Source organism: Equus asinus, chromosome 24 (assembly GCF_041296235.1).
Source record: "Equus asinus isolate D_3611 breed Donkey chromosome 24, EquAss-T2T_v2, whole genome shotgun sequence".
Lineage (NCBI taxonomy): Eukaryota > Metazoa > Chordata > Mammalia > Perissodactyla > Equidae > Equus > Equus asinus.
The window spans coordinates 43,117,516-43,140,645 of NC_091813.1; the positions used below are offsets into that span (position 1 = coordinate 43,117,516).

At 38.2% G+C, this 23,130-nt stretch overlaps 1 protein-coding gene across 3 annotated transcripts in view; it reads right to left on the reverse strand.

Annotated features, from left to right (window-relative positions):
- The window catches only part of PDSS2 (decaprenyl diphosphate synthase subunit 2), a 269,187-nt gene that overhangs the window by 48,482 nt on the left and 197,575 nt on the right, over positions 1–23,130 (reverse strand). For all 3 annotated transcript variants that reach the window (XR_006519200.2, XM_044757198.2, XM_014868397.3), the window contains exons 5-6: positions 7,496–7,669; positions 6,434–6,565 (exon numbers count right to left, since the gene is read on the reverse strand). Coding sequence is in view for 2 of the 3 variants with exons in the window: in XM_044757198.2 (XP_044613133.1) it covers positions 6,434–6,565; positions 7,496–7,669 (306 nt within the window). In the remaining variant the exon portion in view is untranslated. The remainder of the gene's footprint in view (positions 1–6,433; positions 6,566–7,495; positions 7,670–23,130) is intronic.

The window sequence follows — 23,130 nt, forward strand, 5'->3', positions numbered from 1 at the left end:
ATACATTGTATGCTTGCTCATCTGCATCACCTTTTCATGGCTTCTGCCGCCTAGGAAGCCCCTCGTTCCCATCTTTGCTGTCAAGATCTTCTTCTTCAAGGACTCTCTCAGATATCACTTCCTTCAGAAACCCTTTCTTGACCTTCCCAACTGGATGTGAACTCTCTTTCCTTCAAGCTCTCCAAATGGCATCAATTAGTTTTCCTTATATTTGTGTGTTTTTCTTATCCCCTTTTTACAAAGCCCGCAAACCTGCAGGCAATTTACTGCTATATCTCCTGTGGTCGAGCACTTTGTTTCCTTAAGTGCAACAGAAAACTTTAAAAAATACTTTAATTTAGGAGACATCTAGAAATATTTCAGTCTTTGTGCTCTCATATATAGTTCTTTCAAATGCCCACACCATACACCCTCTAGAGTGGAGGATGTTGTCAATGTTACTCCTTTTGAAACAACTCAAAATAACATAAATAATTAGAAGATATCACATGGCATCAGTGAGGACTCTCTGAATGTGCATTTTCTCTTTTGTTTAAGAATATACATGTGTTATATTCATGCACACCAGTCTTGCCTAGCAATCTTTTGAATAAGAGATAATAGTAGGATATCTAGGGACAAACCAGTTATAGCTCAGCATTGGTAATATGTAGTTCACTTAAGGTAGTTTATGGCTAGTTATGACAGTGTCAGAATGTCACAAGCCTAAGTGACATTTCAGTATTTTCAGAAATAGCCAGGAAAATATAATCATAATTCTTATTTCTTCAGGTGACTTATAATGGCAGCTGAAAACTAGAAGGATCATTAAAAATAAAGCTTGCTGACCTGCAGTAGCCCCTGGACTCCCTGAGAGAGTCAGAGCTCTGTGGTTATCTGAAGGATTCTACTTTCTTTTATCAGGAATCAAAATGATAACTAAGTAATGACTTCACCTCCCTAGGGTGAATCACCCATTCACTATCAGTACCGTTACCTGATCATTATTTTTCAGCAGCTACAAATTTAAATTTAAAATTAGGGTAGGGAGGGATCTGTAGAATTTAGTATGGAGACATTGCTCAACAAATATTTTTCAGCTGTTTCAGGTCTGGTCTGGTGCTCTGAACTGACTCTTGTGAAAGGATATGGGGTGTGTGTGTGCGCGCGCACCTATGGGTGTGATGGAAGAGGGCTATTTAATCTTAAGATTTGGGGAGCTGGAGAGGAGGCAGGAAGACCTGATATGAAAAATTCCAGAGGTGCTCTTCCAGGCTTCATAATGATGTTGAACAGGCACTAAGGGTATGTGATCTCCTCCTCCGTTCCTGGTCTAGTCATTAATTCTCACTCTCCCCAGGCAGGAAATCAAAAGGGTAGATGGGACACAAACCTGTCTGAGCAGAGCGGGAAAGTAATTTTACATGTGATAATAAGAAATCATAGGAGATTTCCAACATTGGGAGCAAGACTTTTCTATTTCTCAGTGTCAAAACTAGGATTAAGCTTCTAATAGAGATAAATATTTTTCTTACAGTGCATCTCTTGCCTAAGAGACCTATTTCTTAGATTTATTTGAAAGCTGAAAGGAACCTTAGAAACGATCTAGTTCAATGCCATCATTTTACAGAAAATAGTAACAAGGATGTGAAAGACCATGATTAAAGTTATACAGATGCTAGTGAAGCCCAATCTAGAATCCAGGTCCTCCATGGGCCATTTCTGCTACGCCAGCTTGATTCTTTCTATTTAACAAAAAGGGCTGCCACCAAACAGTTACCCTGTGAAGACCATTCCACACAAAATTTTTGACAAATATTAATTGGATGACTATTCCATGTACGTCACCACGCCAGGTACTATGGATAATTCAAAGGTGAATTCACTATTACTCTTAAGAATCTTGCAATAAAATTCAAAACCGGGGGTGGGGGTGGGGGGGGGAAGATTACAAAAATGAAAAGGAGGTAAACACGAAGAATTTGGAAAGAGCACCAGAACTAATTTCAAGATTAACAAGCAACCTCCTTGAGATTCGAGATAGAACGTCCCTCTTAAATGTTATGCAAATTGTGCTCCCTAACTATGACTAGGGGGCATTCACAGAACAAGATCATTATCTTATAGCGCTTAATATAAACATGAATATTATAATTTAGAAGATTAAAATAAATTCAAGTAAGGAGTCTTTAATCTGAAGAATGTTGCCCCCTGCACGACAGAAACTAACTCCTTATTTCTTATTTGTTTCAGATGAATTCATCTTCTCTTCATCAGTGACCCTGTTCATGACTCAGACATGTGGATATAAGGAAAACAGCCTGAAGTCTTGGAGCAAACTACAGCAGCCTGGCAGGGCCTTGAGGGGGGCAGTAAACTGCCCGTCTTTCCTGAAGGATGAGGATTTGGAGATGATCATAGGGGACCTAGGCTGGAGAGCAGGCCATCATCTGCTCACGGACTTCCCCTCGACAGGGTTTACTGACCTCTGGACAAGATCCATTTGATTTACGTGGGTTACTGCCTGCAGCACAGGCTATTGGGAAAGGCTATCCCTTGAATCTAAAATCAAGTTTGGGATGATCATTCGGGAACATTTCACCAGCTGTTTAGGAAATCCTGGACTCTCATGTTGCCTACATTTACAACTTTGTATGCCTGCAAAGAAACTAAGAGTTAAATATGTCCCTTTCCTGTGAAGCTTCTTTAAAATTCACATCTCTGCTTCTCTTTCATGTATGTGGATAAATATGAATAGCCGAGGGAGAGTTGGTAGCTTTCATTTAACATATTTAGCTGGATCTTTTCAACCGAAATGTAAATCTGCAATGTATTCTAATGTAACCCAATTAGAGTTACTAACACCATCTGTATAGATATTTTTGGTTCAGCTGTCGAAAAACACACAAATACACCCTAGTAATACAATATTCAATAGCTGTGTGATATTTCATTGTACTATACGTCATTTATCCCTTTTCTATTTTTAAATGGATTGATTTTAATTTTTTTTCCTTTTTGAATTAATATTTTACTACTTATTTCCACATTAAGTCTGTGCCCACATCTCTGAGATTTTTTTCTTGGGATAGATTGTTAGAAGCGGAATTACTATAGAAAGTATATAAATTTTTACACTAAAAGTCTTGAAATAAAAACAAATACATGTATAGTATTTAAGAAGCCAAATAATACAAGACTTGTAACAAAACAACCTAGCATTCTCCAGACCCTGTCTGTCCTGTGTCCCTCTCTTTGGCTGTTTCTTCTGCTGTTTATCTTCAAATATTGTTCTCTCTTGATTTTTAAATTTTATACATTATCTATTGATCCTACCATGAAAGGAATAATCACATTTCTTACATGACCAAACATCATTTTCTCTACTCTCCTCGTGCTGATTACACTTTTTGGTTTAAATCAATATTCAGTATTTACGTTTTTATGCTACATAAATGTTATTCTCTAAGCCATGCAGAATATTATGATTACATTTCCCTTCTTATATAAATTTTTCACTATAGCTAATAGCTGCCTCATTTTATTTCATATATTTAATGTGGCTGTTTAAAATGTGGGCCCCAAATTCTTTGAAACTCTTCCCATTGATAGGTGAGGTCTACAGCTCCTCCCCTTGATTTTGGGTGGGCTTGTGACTATTTTGATAGGAGACCATGGAAATGACTGTATGACCTCGGAGGCTGGTTATAAAAAAAGATGCAGCCTCTGCCTTGTTTGCTGGAACACTTGCGTTTGGCTTTCTGAGCCAGCAAGTAAAAAGTCCAACTATTCTGAGGCTGCCATGCTGTTAGGAAGCCAAACTCAATGGAGGGTCCATGTAAGTACTCCGGTTAGTCAGCAGCCTGGTTTTCTCGATAGCTCAGCCCGGGCACCAGGTGTGAGTGGAGCTTCCAGAGGAAACCAGTCCCCAGCATCCCTGAGTCACCTCCAGTCTCTAGGTCTTTCTAGCTGAGGCCCCAGACACAATGGAGCAGTCATGCCCTGTGCGCTGCCCACATTCCTGACCCACAGAATCCATGAAAGTGATAAAATGGTTATTTTAAGCAGCTAAGTTTTGGGGTAATTTGTTATGCAGCAATAGTAACTAGAACACTTAGTTTTCTATGTATCCATCATTAATCTGTCCCTAAATTCTCAGTATGGTCAAGTACATTAGGTGATCATCAGTTCCATTTTTTTCCTTGGAGATTTCTCCTGGAGATCTCTGTCCTCTTGTCCCAATCTGGACCGGATGCATAGCCATCAGCCTAGGATTTGCTTGGATGAGAGACAGTGTAGCACATTACTTAAGGACATGGGTCCCGTAGCCAGGATGCCTGGGTTTGAATCCTGGCTCCACAACTTGCTAGCTGTGTGACTGTGCACAAATTAGTTAATCTCTCTGTGTCTCAGGCTTCTCATTAGAACATAGTAAGTGCTCTTCTTCTTGGCATTACTGTTGTTGTCGTTTATTCTTCCCTTCATGTTGTCCTGGGAATTCCCGTTGCCTCATGCCTATATCTGATCCCCTAGTTCCTAAAATTCCATGTCTTTCTCTTTCTTGGTTATTCCCTTGTCTTGACAGAATATATCACCTGCTCCCTGAAAAATGATGCTTGGGAGGTAAGTTGAGACCATGTTTATCTGTTTTAAATTGTCTTTATTTAACGTCACACTTGATAACAGGACTGGCATAAAATTCTAAGTTGGAAACAATTTTCTCTTTGAATGTTGAAGGTATTACTCCACTGTCTTGAAGCTTTCAGTGTCACTACTGTGGCCATTCTGATTCTTGATCCTTTGTACGTAGGTTTTTCTTTTTCTTTTTTGGAAGTATTAGGAACTCTTCTTTATCCCTCTTGTTTTGAAATTTGATAATCATGTGACTTGGTGTGGGTCTTTTAAAGTTCATTATTTAGGGCACCATTTCAATTTGGAGACTCAGATCCTTCAATTCTCGCATTTTTCTTTCCTTTTTAAAAAATTCTTTGTTAATTTTCTTACCTCCATTTTCAGTTTTCTCTTTCTGAGACTCATAATATCAATCTCTTAAAGTGGTCCTCTAATTTTTTTTATCTCTTCTCTTCTATTTATTACTGTCTTTTCCCTCAACTTTTGGGGAGATTTTCTCATATCTTCCATTCTTTTTCTGATTAAAAATTTTTTTTTTCATGTTTTTATATTTTATAATTCTGCTTTCTTATTCTTGGATTGTCCATTTTTATATATCCCCTGTTCTTCTTTCACGGATTTAATATCTTACCTCACTGAGTACACTGATTACAGTGCTTTTGAAAACGTGGTTCTTTCTCCCACGTCCCTGTCCTCTGAGTTCCCTCCCTCAGCTTGCTCTGGACTCGTTCTTTCATGGTACAGCCTTTTCTCAAACGCCCAGGGCTCCTCTATCACCTAGTCCACTTCTCTTGCCTATTCTGTGCACTCAGATACTCTGAGGTCTGTCAGCTGGTGGGCCTCACTGCAGGTGGGCTGGTCAGGGACATGGCACGGTGACGGAGGGAGCCCCAAACTTCCACATCTGCAGGTCTTTTCTCCTGGGTTTGACAGTTTCCCAGAAAGGAATCCTCTCGTTTTCTACCTGATAAATATGAGGGATGTTAAGCTAGCTGCCAGCATTTTGAGAGCCAATAAGGGAGCAAGGGTAGCAGAGGGAAAATCTTATCTTTCTGAACGCAGATATCACTTGGGCTCTCTCTGCTTTAGGTATGGCGGCGGCTAGACCCCCTCAGCTGTGCCTGGTTCCCCATGTCCAGAGTCTCAGATCAACCCAATCAATTAGAACCATGAAGTTAAATAAATTCCATGAAGCTTTGGATAAAAGGGCAAAGACTTTTTATACCAGAGTTTCTGGATTAAAAGAAAACCAAAAGAGTACCCTCTCATCTTTCACACCTTGTCTCCTCACAAAAAAAAAGGGGAAATTTACCCAGTTGATGCCCCTTTACTCTTCCCAGTTAACCATGCCCTTTTTTCTTTGATAATGCCTCAGAACTTGAGTGTTCAGGGTCCAAGCTTGTTTTAAAATAACCCAATGAGCTGACAGACGGAGCTCCTGGAATTCTGCAGCTTGTGCTACAGTCTACAGATGGGAAATTGCCGTCAGTTAAAGGGTGGTGCTATTACCATAGCCCAATTTTTGAAAGCCTTTAGAAAAAAAAATCTGAGTTAATTAGCATTCACCACAGGCACTAGTTTTGGGTTGCAGTATTCTAGGAACTCAGATAATAAGAAAACACAATATTGCAGTTTCTAACTTTTAACTAACACTTCAGGTCTTAAAAATGTAGATTATAAAGTAAGAATTTTACCTGTTACACTAATAGGCTGACCTATATGATCTATATGGCTGATGTCTTAGATCATCACAAAATGTGAATTATGTTCTAAAATCAACTAAGTACTACCGGTACCTAAAATGGGACTAATTTCATTTTACCTCTCCGATCTGCTTAATCCACAAATCTCTTCCAAGAAACTCCTGATGTAAGACTACGGGAGCTGAGTTCAGATGAAAAGTTGTGGAGTCACTGGTCTTTTCTTTAATAAAAGGCTGGAGATCAGAATTTATCTAGAAGGAGTAGTCAAAAGAATTAAATCAGTGAAATGCATGTACACTAGTATGTTTTAGCCATATACAGAAAGCATGAGTTAATACAATGAAAAATGAAGCTTAAGGAATGCAGTTTTTAGATGTACTTTAACAAGCAAAAGAACAGTCTGTACGATTAACAATAATCTTTAAAATTCTTTAAAATAATTTTTCCTTAACATTTCTTTTTTATTTGGCAGTAGCCTTTATTTCACTTTTTAATTTCAAGGTAAAAATTTAGAAAAAGATTTAATACATATAATTGCTTAATAAACTAATCTAAGATTTAATATATAAAAAACTCATCTGGAGATATTATCTATATAAGTATACATTCCCCCCTCTTATAAGCTATTTAAGCAACATCTAAGAAATACATATTAAATAGAATTTTAAAATTACATATACACAGAGAGAACAATATAACAGCCAATCTTGGGATATTTTATATTTCATTATGCCCATTCAAAAGAATCAGCTAATGGAACTAAAGCTTTCAATTTCATTTAGTATATTTCTAAATTTCATTAACATTTCACAATTCATTTCATATAAGGAACTATACGGGAACTGTAACAAAAATGCAAATATTCTTCCATTCTGTGAATGGCAACATTACACGTTCTTTAATAATCTCTAAGAATTCTTTCAAGAACCCTTTCAGGTGGTAAGAAAAGATAAATATCACAAATATGGTTTAAGTAAGCTGTAGCTTTCTATGAAAATTACACAGTATTCACTAATCATACTGTTTATATTACACAATAATCACCATCTATGACTGATAGATTTTAAGCAAACAATAAACATTTTTTGAGATATAAAAGCAGCTTATTAAATGGTAAAAGGTTTCTTGTCTATCATTTTTGTTATTTAAGTACTGGAAAAAGAGAAAGGGTGTACAAATACCTTATGACTCATGGCCATGTGCTTCCCATACTGAAATGCCATATCCTGAACCTCAGCACCATGCTTTGCTAATTCCATTGCAGCTTGGCAGCTCTTTGCTAATAAGGCACCATGGGAGAGAAAAGTCTGCTCCTTCCAAGTCGATATTCCAATATCATCTGTGATATAATTTTCCTAAAAAATGCAACAAAAGCCAAGATAAAAAAAAGCTTTAGGAGTAATTTAATTGTTTCAGTTTTTGAAAAATAAGAGTTAAGAAACGAACTATTCAAACCACTCAGGCTATTGCAACAAGACAGAACTAAAGATGCTGAAGCTCAGCTCTACCTAAAGAGAACTACGGAGGTGGGAACTGCTTTTTTAGGGTAATGGGGAAGAAAAATGAAAGAAATGCTGAAGCAAATTTTATTTTGAGCTGGGGAACTTCTATGAAGAAATATTTTTAGGATAAGGCAAAATTAGAAACTTGGACCTCCGAACTAACTCCCTCCTATATTCACATCAGATCTTAAGTGCTAGTATTCTAAAATGCAAGAATCCTATCGCAAATGTCAAGGGCATGATGAATAAACACCAGTTTCTTATAAACAGTTAAACAGAAAAATCAGAGAGGAGGTAACCCATTACAATGGAGTACGATTTATATTACATTACTCATCAAAGTTTATTCCCATAAGAAGAAACAAAGTGATAAGGGAGAATATAACTGTGGTTTATTTAATTTCATCTTTTTAAATTTTGAAAAGCGTTGTAATATCTGTAAGTATACACACACCTACTGCCTCTAGACCAGTGAAGTCTAATAAAAACATAATGTAAGCCACATATGCAATTTAAAATTTGCTAGTAGCTACATTAAAAAAGTGAAAAGAAACAGGTAAGGGCCGGCCCCGTGATCGAGTGGTTAAGTTCATGCGCTCTGCTGCGGCGGCCCAGGGTTTCGCTGGTTCGGATCCTGGGCATGGACATGGCACCGCTAGTCAGGCCATGTTGAGGTGATGTCCCACATGCCACAACTAGAAGGACCTGCAACTAAGATATACAACTATGTACCTGGGGGATAAAGCAGGAAAAAAAAGACTGGCAACAGTTGTTAGCTCAGGCACCAATCTTAAAAAAAAAAAAAAAAGAAACGGGTAAAATTAATCGTAATGACATTTTTATCTATCCCAATATATCCAAAATATTATTTTGAGATATAATCAACATAAAATTATGAGATATTTTACATTTTTTTAATATTAAGTTTTCAAAATCAGTGTGGATTTTACGCTTACAGCACATCACTAGCCGAATTTCAAGTATTCAATAGGTACAAGGAGCTAGTGACTATCCTATTGCATAGCTTTACTGCAGGCAGTGAGCTCTCTGAGGACAAGTGTGATGAAGCAAATATATAAAACAACATCCATTTTATGGTGTTTCTTTGAAATCTCAAACTAGAACCCATCTAGAAAGATTAATTTTCTTTCAAACACTTTCCTTCCTGCCATCCATACCATAATCCTTCTCCTTCCGCCATTATTATTTATTTTTTTTGAGGAACATTAGCCCTGAGCTAACATCTGCTGCCGATCCTCCTCTTTTTGCTGAGGAGGACTGGCCCTGAGCTAACATCTGTGCCCATCTTCCTCTACTTTATATGGGATGCCTACCACAGCATGGCTTGCTAAGCGGTGCCATGTCCGCACCCGGGATCCGAACCAGCAAACCCTGGGCCATTGAAGCTGAACGGGCGCACTTAACCACTGCGCCACCTGGCCGGCCCCTCGGTAAACAGGGGCCATTGAAAGGTCAGCTCAGATTTAGCCCCACTTCTTTCACCAAGCTGAAGGGAATCTTGAGTGCACTGATCAGACCAAATTCTCAGCTTAATTTTATTAAGCCTTTAAACAAAAAGAGTTCCATTATGACAGTGGCAAATATGCAACACAGCATTGTGTCATAATCAAAAAGCTACACAGGGGAGACACAGTTCATAAACTTGAGACCTGCTTCATGAAACATTAGGTATAAATAAAAACATTTAATTTTAGAAATCTGAGAATGTATTTTAAAATGTGCAAAGTTAATATACCATATTAATAAACCTAAGATAAAAACCATGTTATCTCTTCATGTATACTAAAGAGGCATTTGACAAAATTCAACTCTTATTCCTGATGGGAAAAAGAAGTGCTGAATAAAATAGGAACAGATGTGTATTTCTTTAATATGACAGGGGTGTGTGTCTGTGTGTGTGTGAGTATGCACCTGAGTGTGCACCCAAAAGTCAGCAAATATTTTATGGGGAAATACACGAGCCTTTCTTCCTAACATCAGGAATAAGACAGAGATGCACACAACACCACTGCTATCTAACAGAAGAGGCAAGAAAAGGACATATATATAAAAATTAGAAACAAAGAGTTTAACCATCACTATATGAAGACAATATAACTGTATGCTGGGAAAAACCAAGAAACTCAACTAAAAAACTACTGCAAATAAGAAGATAATTCAGTAAGGTAGCAGCATATAAAATTAATATAATTTATAATTAATATGATAAATGTATTAACCATAGCTTTCATACATAAAAACTAATCAGAAAGTATTATAAATAGGGTCTTTGCTTCCATTATATCTATGAAAAGAAAGATTAAAAAGCTGGGACTAAACTCAGATATATACAAAATCGATACAAAGAAAATGTTAAAATATTACTGAAGGAAAAAAAGTAACCTGAATGAATATAAAGACATATCATGTTTAAAGGTAGTAAGATCCAGCCTCATAAAGTTACTCCAATAAAACTAACACCTTCTGTCCCCCACTCCTCCCAGCTCCTCTAAACCAGGCAAGCTGATTCTAAAGTTTACACAGGGAAAAACCAAACAAGAATAGGTAGGAAAGAGCGAGCTTGATGGCCTACTGGTTAAAGTTTGGTGAGCTCTGCTTCAGCAGCCCGGCTCCAGTTCCCAGGTGCAGAACCACACCACTCCTCTGCCAGGAGCCATGCTGTGGTGGCAGCTCACACAGAAGAACTAGAAGGACTTACAACTAGAATATACAACTATGTACTGGGGCTTTCGGGAGGGAAAAAAAGAGAGGAAGATTGGCAACAGATAGTAGCTCAGGGTGACTCTCTCCCTGCAGAAAAAAAAGAAAAGGCAGGAAAGTTATGAAAAACAGGGGTTGGGGGGGAAGCAAATGATGTCTAGCTCTACCAGATAGTTTAGCATACTATAAAGCCTCAGTAATTTTTTGAAAATGTGTACTTTTTAGACAGACAAACAATGGAACAAGATGGAAATCCAGAAGTCAATCAAACTGTGTACAGGAATTTACTATATTTTAGGGAAACACCGGACTTTTCAGCAAATGGTGCTGGTAGGACCGAATAACTATCTGGAAAAAAATAAAGACTGATCTGCATTTCACACTATTTACCAGGATAAACTCCAAATGGCAAAAACAAAAGAAAAATAATCACAAAACCATAGGCAATGTGAGAAGACAAAAGACAATAAGGAAAAGTATTTGCATTTCCTATCACAGATAAACGGCAAATCTCCCTGTGGTACATTGGTGGCTCCCCCCCCCCCCCCCCCCCCCGCAGAGATGTCCACACCCTAATCCCTGGACCCTGTGACTATGAGCTCACACAGCAAAAGGGACTTTGAAGTCACGACTAAATTCAGGATCTTGAGATGGGTGATTATCCCACATTAACTGGGTGGGCCTAAGGTAAAAACGATCCTCATAAAAGGGAGGCAGCAGGGTCTGTGATGACAGAGAGAGGGAGATTAGAAGATATTATGCTGCTGGATTTGAAGATGGAAGATGCAGCCACAAGCCAAAGAATGAAGGCGGAAACTAGAAAGGGCAAGGAAACAGATTTTCCCCTAGAGCACCCAGAAGGAATGCAACCCTGTCATCAATTTGATTTGGGGGTTTCCGACCAATGAAAAAAAAATTTCCACCTCCCCAAATCTTCCATCTTAGTGTTGGTGAGGCTGGGAAGAAACAGGTGTCTCAAACATGGTTGGTGGAAGTGAAGACTGCATCGAAACGTTACAATATCTATCAAAATTACAAATGTATTTGCCCTGTGAGCCAGCAATCCTACTTCCAGGAATTAATCCCACATATAAACCCAAACACATGTGAAATGAAATATATACAAAGTCATAGTTTATTGTGCTGATCACCCAGCTGCCAGGGTGATCCTTTTAAAACATAAATCAGACAGACCACGTTGGCCTTCGTGCTGTTTCTCAAGCGCTCCAGGCAGACTCCTCCTTGAGGCCTCTGCACTTGGTGTTCTCTGTCACACACTCTCCCCAGATGTTTGCTTGGCTCCATTTCTCATTACTTTTGGGTCTGTAATCAAATTTCAATTCCACATCCCTCCCCCATCATTTCCTGTCTCTTTATCCTGCTTTAAACATTTTTCCTTTGATACTACTGGACACCTGATACAGTTATCTCCCCTTCACTAGAAAGTTGACTCCCTGAAAGCAAGGACTCTGCCTGTTCTGTGCTCTGCTGAAACATCAGCACCCAATATAGTTCATTAGGTATGCAGAAAATGTTTGCTGAATCTCTATCTTTCTTTTGGTATCTTTCTCTTTCTCTATTTTCCACCTCCCTTTATCTTTCTTAAATTGGACATAATAAATAAACTGAAATAATTCTCCTTGAATGCCTTCCTACTGTCCACAGAATCAAGAAAAACTCTACAGCACAGCATTCAAAGCATTCCATTTTGGTACCAAGCTTCTGGCTCCATCTCCTATCCAAAATATCCCCTTTGAGGGCTGCATTTCAGTAACACAGGACAAATTGCTGTTTCTTGAATAAAATACATATTTTCACACTTGTGTGAATTTTAAAATATTATTCCTTTTAAAGGGAATGTCATCTCCTCCCATTCTCTGCCCAGTAAATTGAACACATCCAGTTTAAATACCACTTCTTTGGGAAGCATTCTCAAATACTCCCACAAATACTCTCCTCTTTAGACTAACATTATCTTATTTATATTTCAATGTAGAACTTATTCTCTCTGAATTGTATGACTGCTTATTTTTCTGTTTCCCTGAGGGCTGGATATGGTTACCTTTATATTTTTTAATCTCTTAGGCCATATTTAATTTTAAACAAATGTTTGCTAAATGAATAGAACCATGTTTATTTGTTGTATTTATTAAGTAATTGAATGTTCTTTTAAAAATTTTAGAAGCTAATGAGTAGATATATCCATACAATGGAAAGTTATTCAGCAATACAAAAGAAGGAACTGCTGACACATGCTATGCCATGGATGAACCTCAAAAGCATTAAGCTAAGTGAAAGGAGCCAGCCACAAGAGACCACATACTGTATGATTCCATTATATAAAACATACATTAGTTGTTGCCTGGGCTGGGAGTGGAAATGTAAATGGCCATGAGGCACCCTATGAGTGTGTGTGTGAAAATGTTCTAAAACTGATTTATAGTGATGGTTGTATCACTCGATAAAGTTACTAAAAGTCATTGAATTGTATGCTTGAAATGGGTTAATTTTATGATATGTAAAATATATCTCAATAAAGTTGTTAAAAAAGACAAAAGGTAATGAGTATAAAATTTTACATTTCTTGGTCTCAAAAGCTTAAATTAATGTTTAAAAAATTTATATGACTCTCAATTAACTTTTTGTGGTTTGTATACCACCCTCATTTATTCATACAACAAACAGCTATTTAGGTTCTATTATGGGTCATGTTCCTTGCGAAGCAGTAAATAGATATGAAGATTAATAAATAGCCTGATCTCAAGAAGCTCTCAGTTCAAGAACAGCATGTATATATATGGATATAAATATATAGATAAATCAATTTGGTTCTATTTCAGAATAATTCTTGCAGGATCTCCAATGATCAAAGATTCAGTTTTGTTCATTATATTTTTTCTTATTGTGATTAAGATATTTTATTATTCATCATTTCTACATTTTAAATTATGCAAGTAATACACGATCACTGAAAAAAATTAGAAAATTCAGATAACCAAGAAAGAATTAATTTACAGTCCCTTGAAATCTGCTATCATAAGTTAATCAGGTCACAAACAATAATTCAGTACCTAAGTTAATCAGAAATTTTATTCCCTGAACACTCAATTATTACCTATTGTGACCTTGATTACAAATGAAACAAAGTCGCTCCATTCATTTCCATCAGTTTGCCATGTATATAGTAAAAGAGAATGCTCTTTTACAAAGGAAAAGTTAATGTACGATTGTAAAATACCAAGAAATCGGTTTGATAACCACATCCAAATCAGTATCTTCAGACATCAGATACATAGAATTGGTGTGAAATGAATGAATGTAGTCAGAGTAAGTGAGATTTAGATATACTTAAAGCATCAACTTACATATGTGCAGTTTTTACTGAAGATTTTATGATATATAAAAGGAAGATATGTTTGGTGGATATTTTACTTCTGATGGGATTTTTTTTCGAGAAAGGTAATCTATGCCAACATACCTGTTGAATGACTGTCAGAGAGAAGCACTTTAATTTTAAAAATGCAGGTCTCTTATTCACTGTCACATGACCTTTTTACTCAAGTAAGGCTGGTTCAAAAAACACACATGAAAAAAACTGAAGCTTGCAATATGTTGTTTGCCTAAGATAGTGGCACTGGTGGTTTTGCTCAGATATAACATGCTGTTCTCCTTCTGAGTTGTCCAGGGGACATGTACTTCGAATTGCTTTTTCTTCTTTTCTTCTTTCTCTTTTTTCCCTCCCCAAAGCCCCAGTACATAGTTGTATATTCTAGTTGTACGTCCTTCTAGTTCTTCTACGTGAGCTGCTACCACAGCATGGCTACTGACAGACGGGTGGTGTGGTTCTGCAACTGGGAACCAAACCCGGGCTGTGGAAGCTGTGAGAGCGCCAAACTTTAACCACTAGGCCATCAGGGCTGGCTCTTGAGTTGCTTTTCTAATGACAGTAATACATTTGTACATCCCTATGTGTATGAGGCCAAAATGCATTTGTAAAGTGGTGCTCCGGATTAAAGGTCTGGTCCAAGGTCACAGAACAAAGGCAAAGTAACTGACCCAGGAAGATGTCAAAGCTCCAACTAGAACCCGCCAAGCCAACTTCTACCCTTCACATGATGAGAAAAGAAGAGTTTAGGAAACTAAGAAACTGACTACATGTTGAGTTAAAAGTACTTTAAAGAAAGTATGCAAATATTTCCTGTTTTCATGCTTTCTACTTAAGATTCATACTCTGAGCTGCTATCTTTATAAACGCAGCATAAATTTGGGTTTGACAAGAGACAAGATCTCTCTAATGCCACATTTCACCATTTTAGATATTTGATTTGAATTGTCCTTTTCAGTTATTCTGAGAAGCTAACCAAGAGCCAAAACAGTTTACCAACTTTGTTTAAAAAAAAAAGTTAAGGTCAAGAAACTTTCAATAAAGACTCTATCTACATTTAGGGATAAGAAGGAAGCAAGGAGGAGAACAGAATCTAACATTTCCTGAGAGTTAACTAGGTGATGACATTTTCACATTCATTATCATACTAGCTTTCAAAAATCTTAATTGTCATTATTCCCACTTGATAGATAAGGAGATTAAAAGACTGTATTTCGACCCAAATCAGATATTAGTAAGTGGCAGAGATGGGTCTCAGACATATACCAATTAGATTCTATTTTGCTTAATACATGGTAGAAATACACACAAAATACCAGGTATAGTTTAAAAAGTAGGTTGTATTTAAGAGTCAATGACATTCATATATGTATCAAAAAGGCATTTTAAACCTGTAAATTAAGTCTTTTAAGAATATCCATTGAAGAGATTCAAGAGTCTAGAGCACATAAGTAACAAGATTAGAAATAGTAAATATCTTAAGTATTTTTTCAGGAATCCCAAGGAAGGGGAAAAAATACGATATTTTAACAGCATCATCTAATAAAATGAAATAATTTGTTCTAATTTATAATCCAATTACATTGGAAATAGTAAAGTAGCTATCTGGAAACTTTACATCTATGTAAATCATGGGAGAGAAACTGGTAAGATTTGATAAATGTGTATAACTAAAGTCTATTTTAAAAAATACTTCTGTACAATAAATAAAGCTATTAAAATTTTACTCACAAATTAGAGAGAAGAGTTGCCAGGGAATTTAAAAATCAGGAATTCTTTGGTCTAAGGCCAGCCAACTCCTTCCTGCACCCCCCCCCCCCCCCCACTAGCCAGGACTTGCCGAGATGTACGGGAATGATCATGCTGATGAGGGGTCAGGATGGAGAAGGGAAGACTATTTTACAGCACAAATCCATCAGCAGGAGGGATGCTCGGGATGGGGTTAGTTTCGGAAAAGTAGAGGGCAGCAGATAGTCTTCAGATGGGTTGCACAGTAAGGGCAGAAGGAAATACTGAATAATTCTTTAAGATGAACAAACTGGACAGCACCAAAGGGAAACCTGGCTTGCTTTGAAATGCACAATGAATGCTGGTGTTGGGCATACCATGTAAATGTGCAGTAGATGCAACTCAATTGATCTTTTGTGTGCTTACTATATGCCAGGCACTGTGGATTTGAGAACTAGGCACTATTCCTTGACCTTTAGTATGAGTTCAGCAGGGGAGAAACACCGTAATTAGTTAGAAAGTAGTTTGGTATGTGAAAAGAGAGCTACGCTTACAGTACAGAGAAGGGAATGAAGAGTTCTATTAAGCAAGGGTTAAAGAAGGCTTCATTGGGGGGACTGTTAGTTAAGCCTGGTTCTGGATAATAAACTGGAATTAGCCAAGAAGACAAGGTAGCGGATGACTTTGGGGCATCAATATTAGTTTTATATTGCTGAAGCATACAGTGGGAGAGGGAGGTGAAGGAAGACGAGACTAATTAGCTATGTATGAGGCCCAGAGGTTTGGATCTTATCATTTAGGTGCTAGGAAACTATTTTCAGCAGGAAATGATATAATTACATGTGCAATTTAGATTGATTGCTTCAGAGGCAGTGTGGATCAGAGTGGCAACAACTGGAAGGTTCGTTAAGGGGTGAAGTGCTATATTCTAGGTGAGCAGGGATGAGGTAAAGTGGTAGCTAGTGGGGAGTGAGAGGCAAGAACAATATGAGCTGCTCAAAAAAGTGAAACAAGACAGCTCTCTGTTGTGGACATGACGGTCACTCAACCAGGATCCACTTCCCTCTCCCTCTTTACTAACAAACCTTGATTTTGTTAAGGTGGCCACTGCTCTTGCCAATGATTAATTTAGGAACAGGTATGTGGTCCAATTCTAGGCAATGAGACACGAGGGAAGTCTACCAGAGAGCTCCTAGAAAGAGACCCAGGTAGAAGTGGCAACTGTTCCCTTTGGATTTTGCTTTGTCTTGTTGAGACACCCAGGACTACTGTAGCCAAACTGCCACCAGCCTGATAATAAATAGGACACTAGGAGGCGGAGCAGAGAGACAGAGAAAACTCTGATATCATGGAGCTGACATGTTAACCATCCCTGATACCTGACTCCCTTTGCACGTACAGTTAGAGTAAAATGTATTTCCTTACTTTTGTCTATTTAATTGGATTTTCCTTTTTTTGCGGCTGAAAGTATTCCAATGAATTCACTCCTTAAGATGAAAAATGTTTACACTATATGAAGTCTATACATGCCAACATTAACAACTGCTAAAACATTTTAGGAAGAATTTCCTTAGGATGCTGTATTAGTTATCTACTACCACATAACAAATTACCCTAAAACTTAGCATCTTAAAACAACAAACATTTTATTATGTCACAGTTTCTAAGGGTCAGGAATTCAAGAATGGCTTAACTGGCTGGTTCTGGCTCAGAGTTTCTCATACGGCTGGTCAGGCTATTAGCTGGGGCTACAGTCACAAAAAGGGGCTGGAGAATCTACTCCCAAGCTCACTCAGGCAGCTGTTGGCAGTAGGTGTTAGTTCTTTGTCACATGGGGCACTCACATGGCACGGTAGTTAGCTTCCCCAGAGCAAGTGATACAACAGAATGAGAGAGAGTGAGAGTATATCTAAGAAGGAAGCTTCGCAATCTCTTATAACCTAATCTTGGAAGCCACACATCATCATTTCTGTTGTGTGCTATTGGTCACACAGACCAACCGAATACAATGTGGGAAGGGATTACACAAGGAATAATAGAGGTGGGGCTTACTGGTGGCCATCATAGAAACTGTTCTACAGATGGAGTCTATAATTAGAATTACTGGGTCAATAGATCTGAACATTTTAAAGTCTCTTAAAACACTCTACAAGTTGTTTCACAGAAAGGTTCTTCTGATGTGCACGCTGACCAGCCAAGTTTGAGACTCTCTTTTTTCTTTTACATTTTTTTTTCAAAGATTGGCACCTGAGCTAACATCTGTTGCCAATCTTCTTCTTCTTTTTTTTTTTTTTCCTTCTTTTGCCCACAAGCCCCCCAGTACATGGTTGTATATTCTAGTTATAAGTCCTTCTGGCTCTGCTATGTGGGATGCTGCCTCAGCATGACTTGAGTGGTGCTAGGTCTGCACCCAGGATCCGAACTGATGAAACCCTGGACCGCCAAAGCAGAGTGCACGAACTTAACTACTCAGCCACAGGGCTGGCCCCAAGACTGTCTTGCCACCGAGTAGAATTATTGTTTTACTTGTGATTTTAACAGGTAAAAAGTGTATTTCATTTAGATATGGGAAGTCATTTCATTGGTTAGCCATTTGTATTTCCTCCATTTATTTATTTGTTAAAGATTTACTGAGTATCTTTTGTGTACAAGGCACTGTTCTAGGTGCTCACGATGCTGAGCAAAAGGAGAGAGTCCTTGCATTCCTAGTTCTTACAGTCTAATGGGGAAGCCAGATAATCAGATAGCCAGACAAATACATACAAACTACAAACTGAGATACTTCCAATGGGGAAAATGAACATACTTTTATGACAGCATGTAATAAAAGAACCTGACTGAGACTAGGGCTTTTGGGGATGGTTTGCCTAAGGAAGTGACACTTGAGCTGAAACAGGAAGGATGAATAAGGGGTAAGAAGTAAAGAAGATGAAGAAGTGTGCTCTAGGTTGCAAGGATTGCACATATGAAGGAGAACAGCACGTCTGAGGAATCAGAGAAGGCTATCAAAATAGGGCTGACATGCAGACAGTGACAGTGAAAATAACACAGGGCAAGGCTGGTGGGAAAGATTGGGGTCAGACTATGCAGGATCTTTTGAGTCACTTTCAGGATTTTGTTCTTTAGCCCAAGAGTGATGGGCTGAAATGGAACCACAGCAGCATCAGATTAGCATTTTGAGATTCCTGGTAGTGTGGAGAAAAGACTAGAAGATGGGAGGATTATACACAGGGAGGCAAAGGAGGAGGTTATTGGAGTAGCTCAGACAAGAGAAGATGGACCATGCAAAAGGGGTAGGCATGGGGTAAAGCCAGGCTGCAGCCTGTGCCACTGATGGTGGGAAGTGAGGGCATAAACAAGGTACTGGCCTTGACTACGGTTATGGACTGAATGTATGCGTCCCTGCAAAATTCATATGTTGAAGCCCAAAATGCCACTGTGTTTATATTTAGAACAAGAAAGTAATTAAAGTTAAATTAGGTCATAAGGGTGGAGCCCTGATCCAGTAGGATTAGTGTCTCTATAAGAAGAGACACCAAAGAGCTTGCTCGGCTTTCTCTCCACCATGTAAGCACACAGGGAGAAGGCAGCCACCTGTAACCCAGGAAGAATGCTCTCACTACAAACAGAATTGGCCAGAATCTTCAACTTTGGACTTCTAGCCTCCAGAACTGTGAGAAAATAAATTTGTGTCGTTTAAGCCCCCCAGTCTGCAGTATTTTGTTATGGAAGCCTGAGCTGACTAATATAACTACCTTCTCTAACAATCTGAGGATTCAATCAGTGATGTTTTGAAAGTATATTTATACTGTTCCTCCCAACATCTTTTCAGCATGGTCTTAACAGACATCATGTTAACATATTGCCTTAAAATTTGTCAAAAAGATCTGTATTCTGGTTATCTATTTCTGCATGACCCACCACCCCAAAACACGGCACAAAAAACAACCACCATTTCATTAAGCTCACAGATTCTGTGGGTCAGGAATTCAGAAAGGGAACAGAGAAGATGGCTTGCCTCTGTTCCATGATATCTGGGACCTCATTGGGAGGATCTGAAAAGCCGAGGATTGATTCAAAGGGCTGGGGCTAGAACAGCTAAGTTACCAGGGACCTACTTCCAATGAGATGGCTTATTCACCCACACATCAATCAGATGCATCTGGGACTGATGACTGGAGTACCTCCCCATGGTCTTCCTTCATGGCTTCTCACAGCACTAGTGGTCAAGTTTCAAGGGGGAGAAGACAGAGCAGTGTTTCAAGAGAGCGAGCATTCTGACAGACCCTTTTATGGCCCAGCGTGAAAAGTCAGGTAGTGTCACTTCTACCATGTTTTATTGATTGAGGTGATCACAGTCCCACAGAAATTCAAGGAAAAGGGACACAGATCTTTACCAGTGAATGGGAGGTGATGGGAGGAGAGTTAAAGAGTTGTGGTCTTTTTTTAAACCACCACATTCTACTTTTGAGGAGAATGCTCAGGAGAGCAACTGCTTTCTCTGCTCCCTCCCAGTTATGCTTCTGGCTAAAGTGATGATACAGGAGATGGAGTAAGGCAGCCATGGGGGTAAGCATAGTGAGGGGCAGAAGTATTACGGATGACTCCTAAGTTTTTGACTTAAGAATCTGGATGAATGGTGGTGCTCTTTGGGAAGACAGAGAACAACGGAATGGGTTTGGAGGGAAAGATCATATATCTGGTCATATATGTACTGAGTCCAAGATGCTTGTGAGATCTCCAAGTGGAAATATTAAGTTAGCACCAAAATATTTAGCTCTAGAGCTCAGGACTGATCTGAGATGGAGCTATAAATTGGGACTCACTGGTATATACACAAATCATAATTGAAGGCTTGGGTTTCACTTTCTGAATGGTCTATTCTCATCCTGTGATCAGAATGATCCTCTGTAAAACAATTTACATGCCTAATAGTGATGCTTTATCTCTCAGGCAAATAAACTGCCTTTTAAGATGTTTTGCTGCAACGGCCATCAGTGAGTGACCCAGAGTATCTCTAAATGGTGTACAAATTCAATTTAAACATTTAACAAATAAAAACGTTCACCAACCAGACCCACTCTAAACTTGAGGGTCTACTTAATTGGAAGGGCTGTTATATGTACTAAGCTTTCTCAGTCCCCAATAGCTCTTCTGCCTTCTCAATATCTGTATCGACCTTCCCTTTACCACCTTTGCACATCTAACCTAATACTCCTATATTTGAGTTCTAATATGTTTACTTCATAATACATTTGCTGCTTTTTCCTTTAAATAAAAACATTTTGTGGATTAAAAAATATTTATAGTACTATTTCTTTTTTTTACAGAGAATAAAATATGTTTTTATTCTATAATATGGCCTATAGTTACATTTAGTGAAATTTGTACATAGCATTCTGAGAATTTATAATTCTTTTAGACAGATGATAAAACCACACTGCAAAGAGCGATTTCTATAAAAGCTGGAAAGTTGTTCAACGTCTCCATTTGGCTCCTTGTCTCCTGCTTTGGGTTAAGATTTCTCTCTTCTTTTTGCACCAGGGCTGAGATGGACAGCATTGTTTTTCTTACGTATGTAAAGTGCCCAGCTAAGCAGAATTATTATTTTTATTCTGGGCTTGAGGAGGAAAGCATTCAAAATTAAAATTTCACATTAACTTATGGGCAAAGTCTACATTCAAAATGAGTAATCAGAAAAGCAAACAGAAATACAATAAAGCAACCAGACTGAATACATGTGGTCACTTTATTGAACCAACCTGACCAGCTAGGATAAAAATAAAAAACTTTATTTTTCTCCTGCTGGCACTTCACACCTGCGGTGTGGAGCAAATTCTTTTCATCTCCGGGGTGTAATCTTTTTTTTTTTATTGTGGTCATAATAGCTTATAACATAGCGAGATTTCAGTTGTATATAGCACTATTTCTTAAATGTGATGGCGGGCACCAAGGTGTTTTATTTTATTACTATTCTTTAAACAGTATTTATCTGTCATGTATTTTCTTTTGTATGCTTGATACATTTCATAATAAAAAAACATTTTAAACCATACTCAATAGCCTTTAAATCTGAATAAATTCAACATTTTTATTTGCAATGAATGATTTAAGACTGTGTCTACTTTATGAAAAAAGGATGTTAGTAAAATTATAGGTATTTATTATCACCACCACAAGCATTTTCAAAGTTTTGGGTATGTGAGTGACATAAGCTTGAATAGATGCCCAGCAACAATAAAACATGACATAGTATGTTTTATTAGCTTGTTAATCCATGCCTTGGGTCCAATGTGAGGGACAGGTTGTGAGTAAATGTGCCAGTGAAATACACCCCAGAGGACCTTAATGCTTTTATCCTGCGCTCACTGTTTTACTTTTAAACCTCTTAAACTATGTTTTCTTTTTAAGGTAGTTTTTACACGTATATATACTTGGGATATTTTTTACTTCAAAGAAAGGAAAATGAAGTTTTCCTATTTCAAATCTACAAATGAAAACTTTCAATGTGAACTCCCTTCCACTTTGCTAAGGTTAATTAGCTTCTTTGAACTCAAACTCAGTGGTTTCCTCTTGGGTCAACCTCTCCTGGCCACCTTCATTCTTTTTTATGAACACAGTCTGCACAGCCCTGGATTCTCCATCATTATTCTGTGCTTCTGCTTGTACACTGCACAATAATGTCTCCATATAAAACACTGCAGTCCTCTCTGGCTGCCTGAGGATCGACTGCCATCGTGGTAACTATCCCAACCAGGAAGTTCATGACCAACCAACTACTTTAGTGGAAATACATGGTCATTGATGTCCTTTATCCTGGGAAGGCAACAGTACCTAAGGCAGAAATTTAGGAAAAACTCACTAAAATGTACAAAACCATACTGGATGTCATCTTTGTATTTGGGTTCAAAACCCATTTTGGTGGTAGCAAGACAACTGGCTTTGGCACGATTTTATGATTCATGAACTCAAACACAAATTTGCAAGACATGGCCTGTATGAAAAGAAAAAGGCCTCCAGAAAATAGTGAAAAGAACACAAGCACAGATTGAAGAAAGTTAGTGCCGGCAAAAACAAGGAGCAGATTCTGCAATGACTTTATCTGCAGTGACAGTGCAAATTTTTCATAAGAGGATTAATAAACTATAAAAACTTTAAGAAAAGCACAAAAAACCCACTATAGGTGCTTCATGAATAGTCCTGACATGGCTTTCCTGAAACTCCAAGTACCAAACTTCCACTCTCTCCAGCCTGGGGAGGGCTGGTACTCCAGTTACTTTTAGTAGTTCCTAGCCCTGGAAGGCAGAGCTCGATCCTCACGCTAGAAGTCTCCAGTCAACTCCTCAAATCAGAATCCTAATGACAGGCGTGGCCTAGACCTCCAGGTCCCACAGATTCTCTGACTCCATCTGACTCCAGTTCATTATTGGTAAAGCTACCCCCACACTCAGTGGCGTTAAAGAGTAATCATTTATTATTG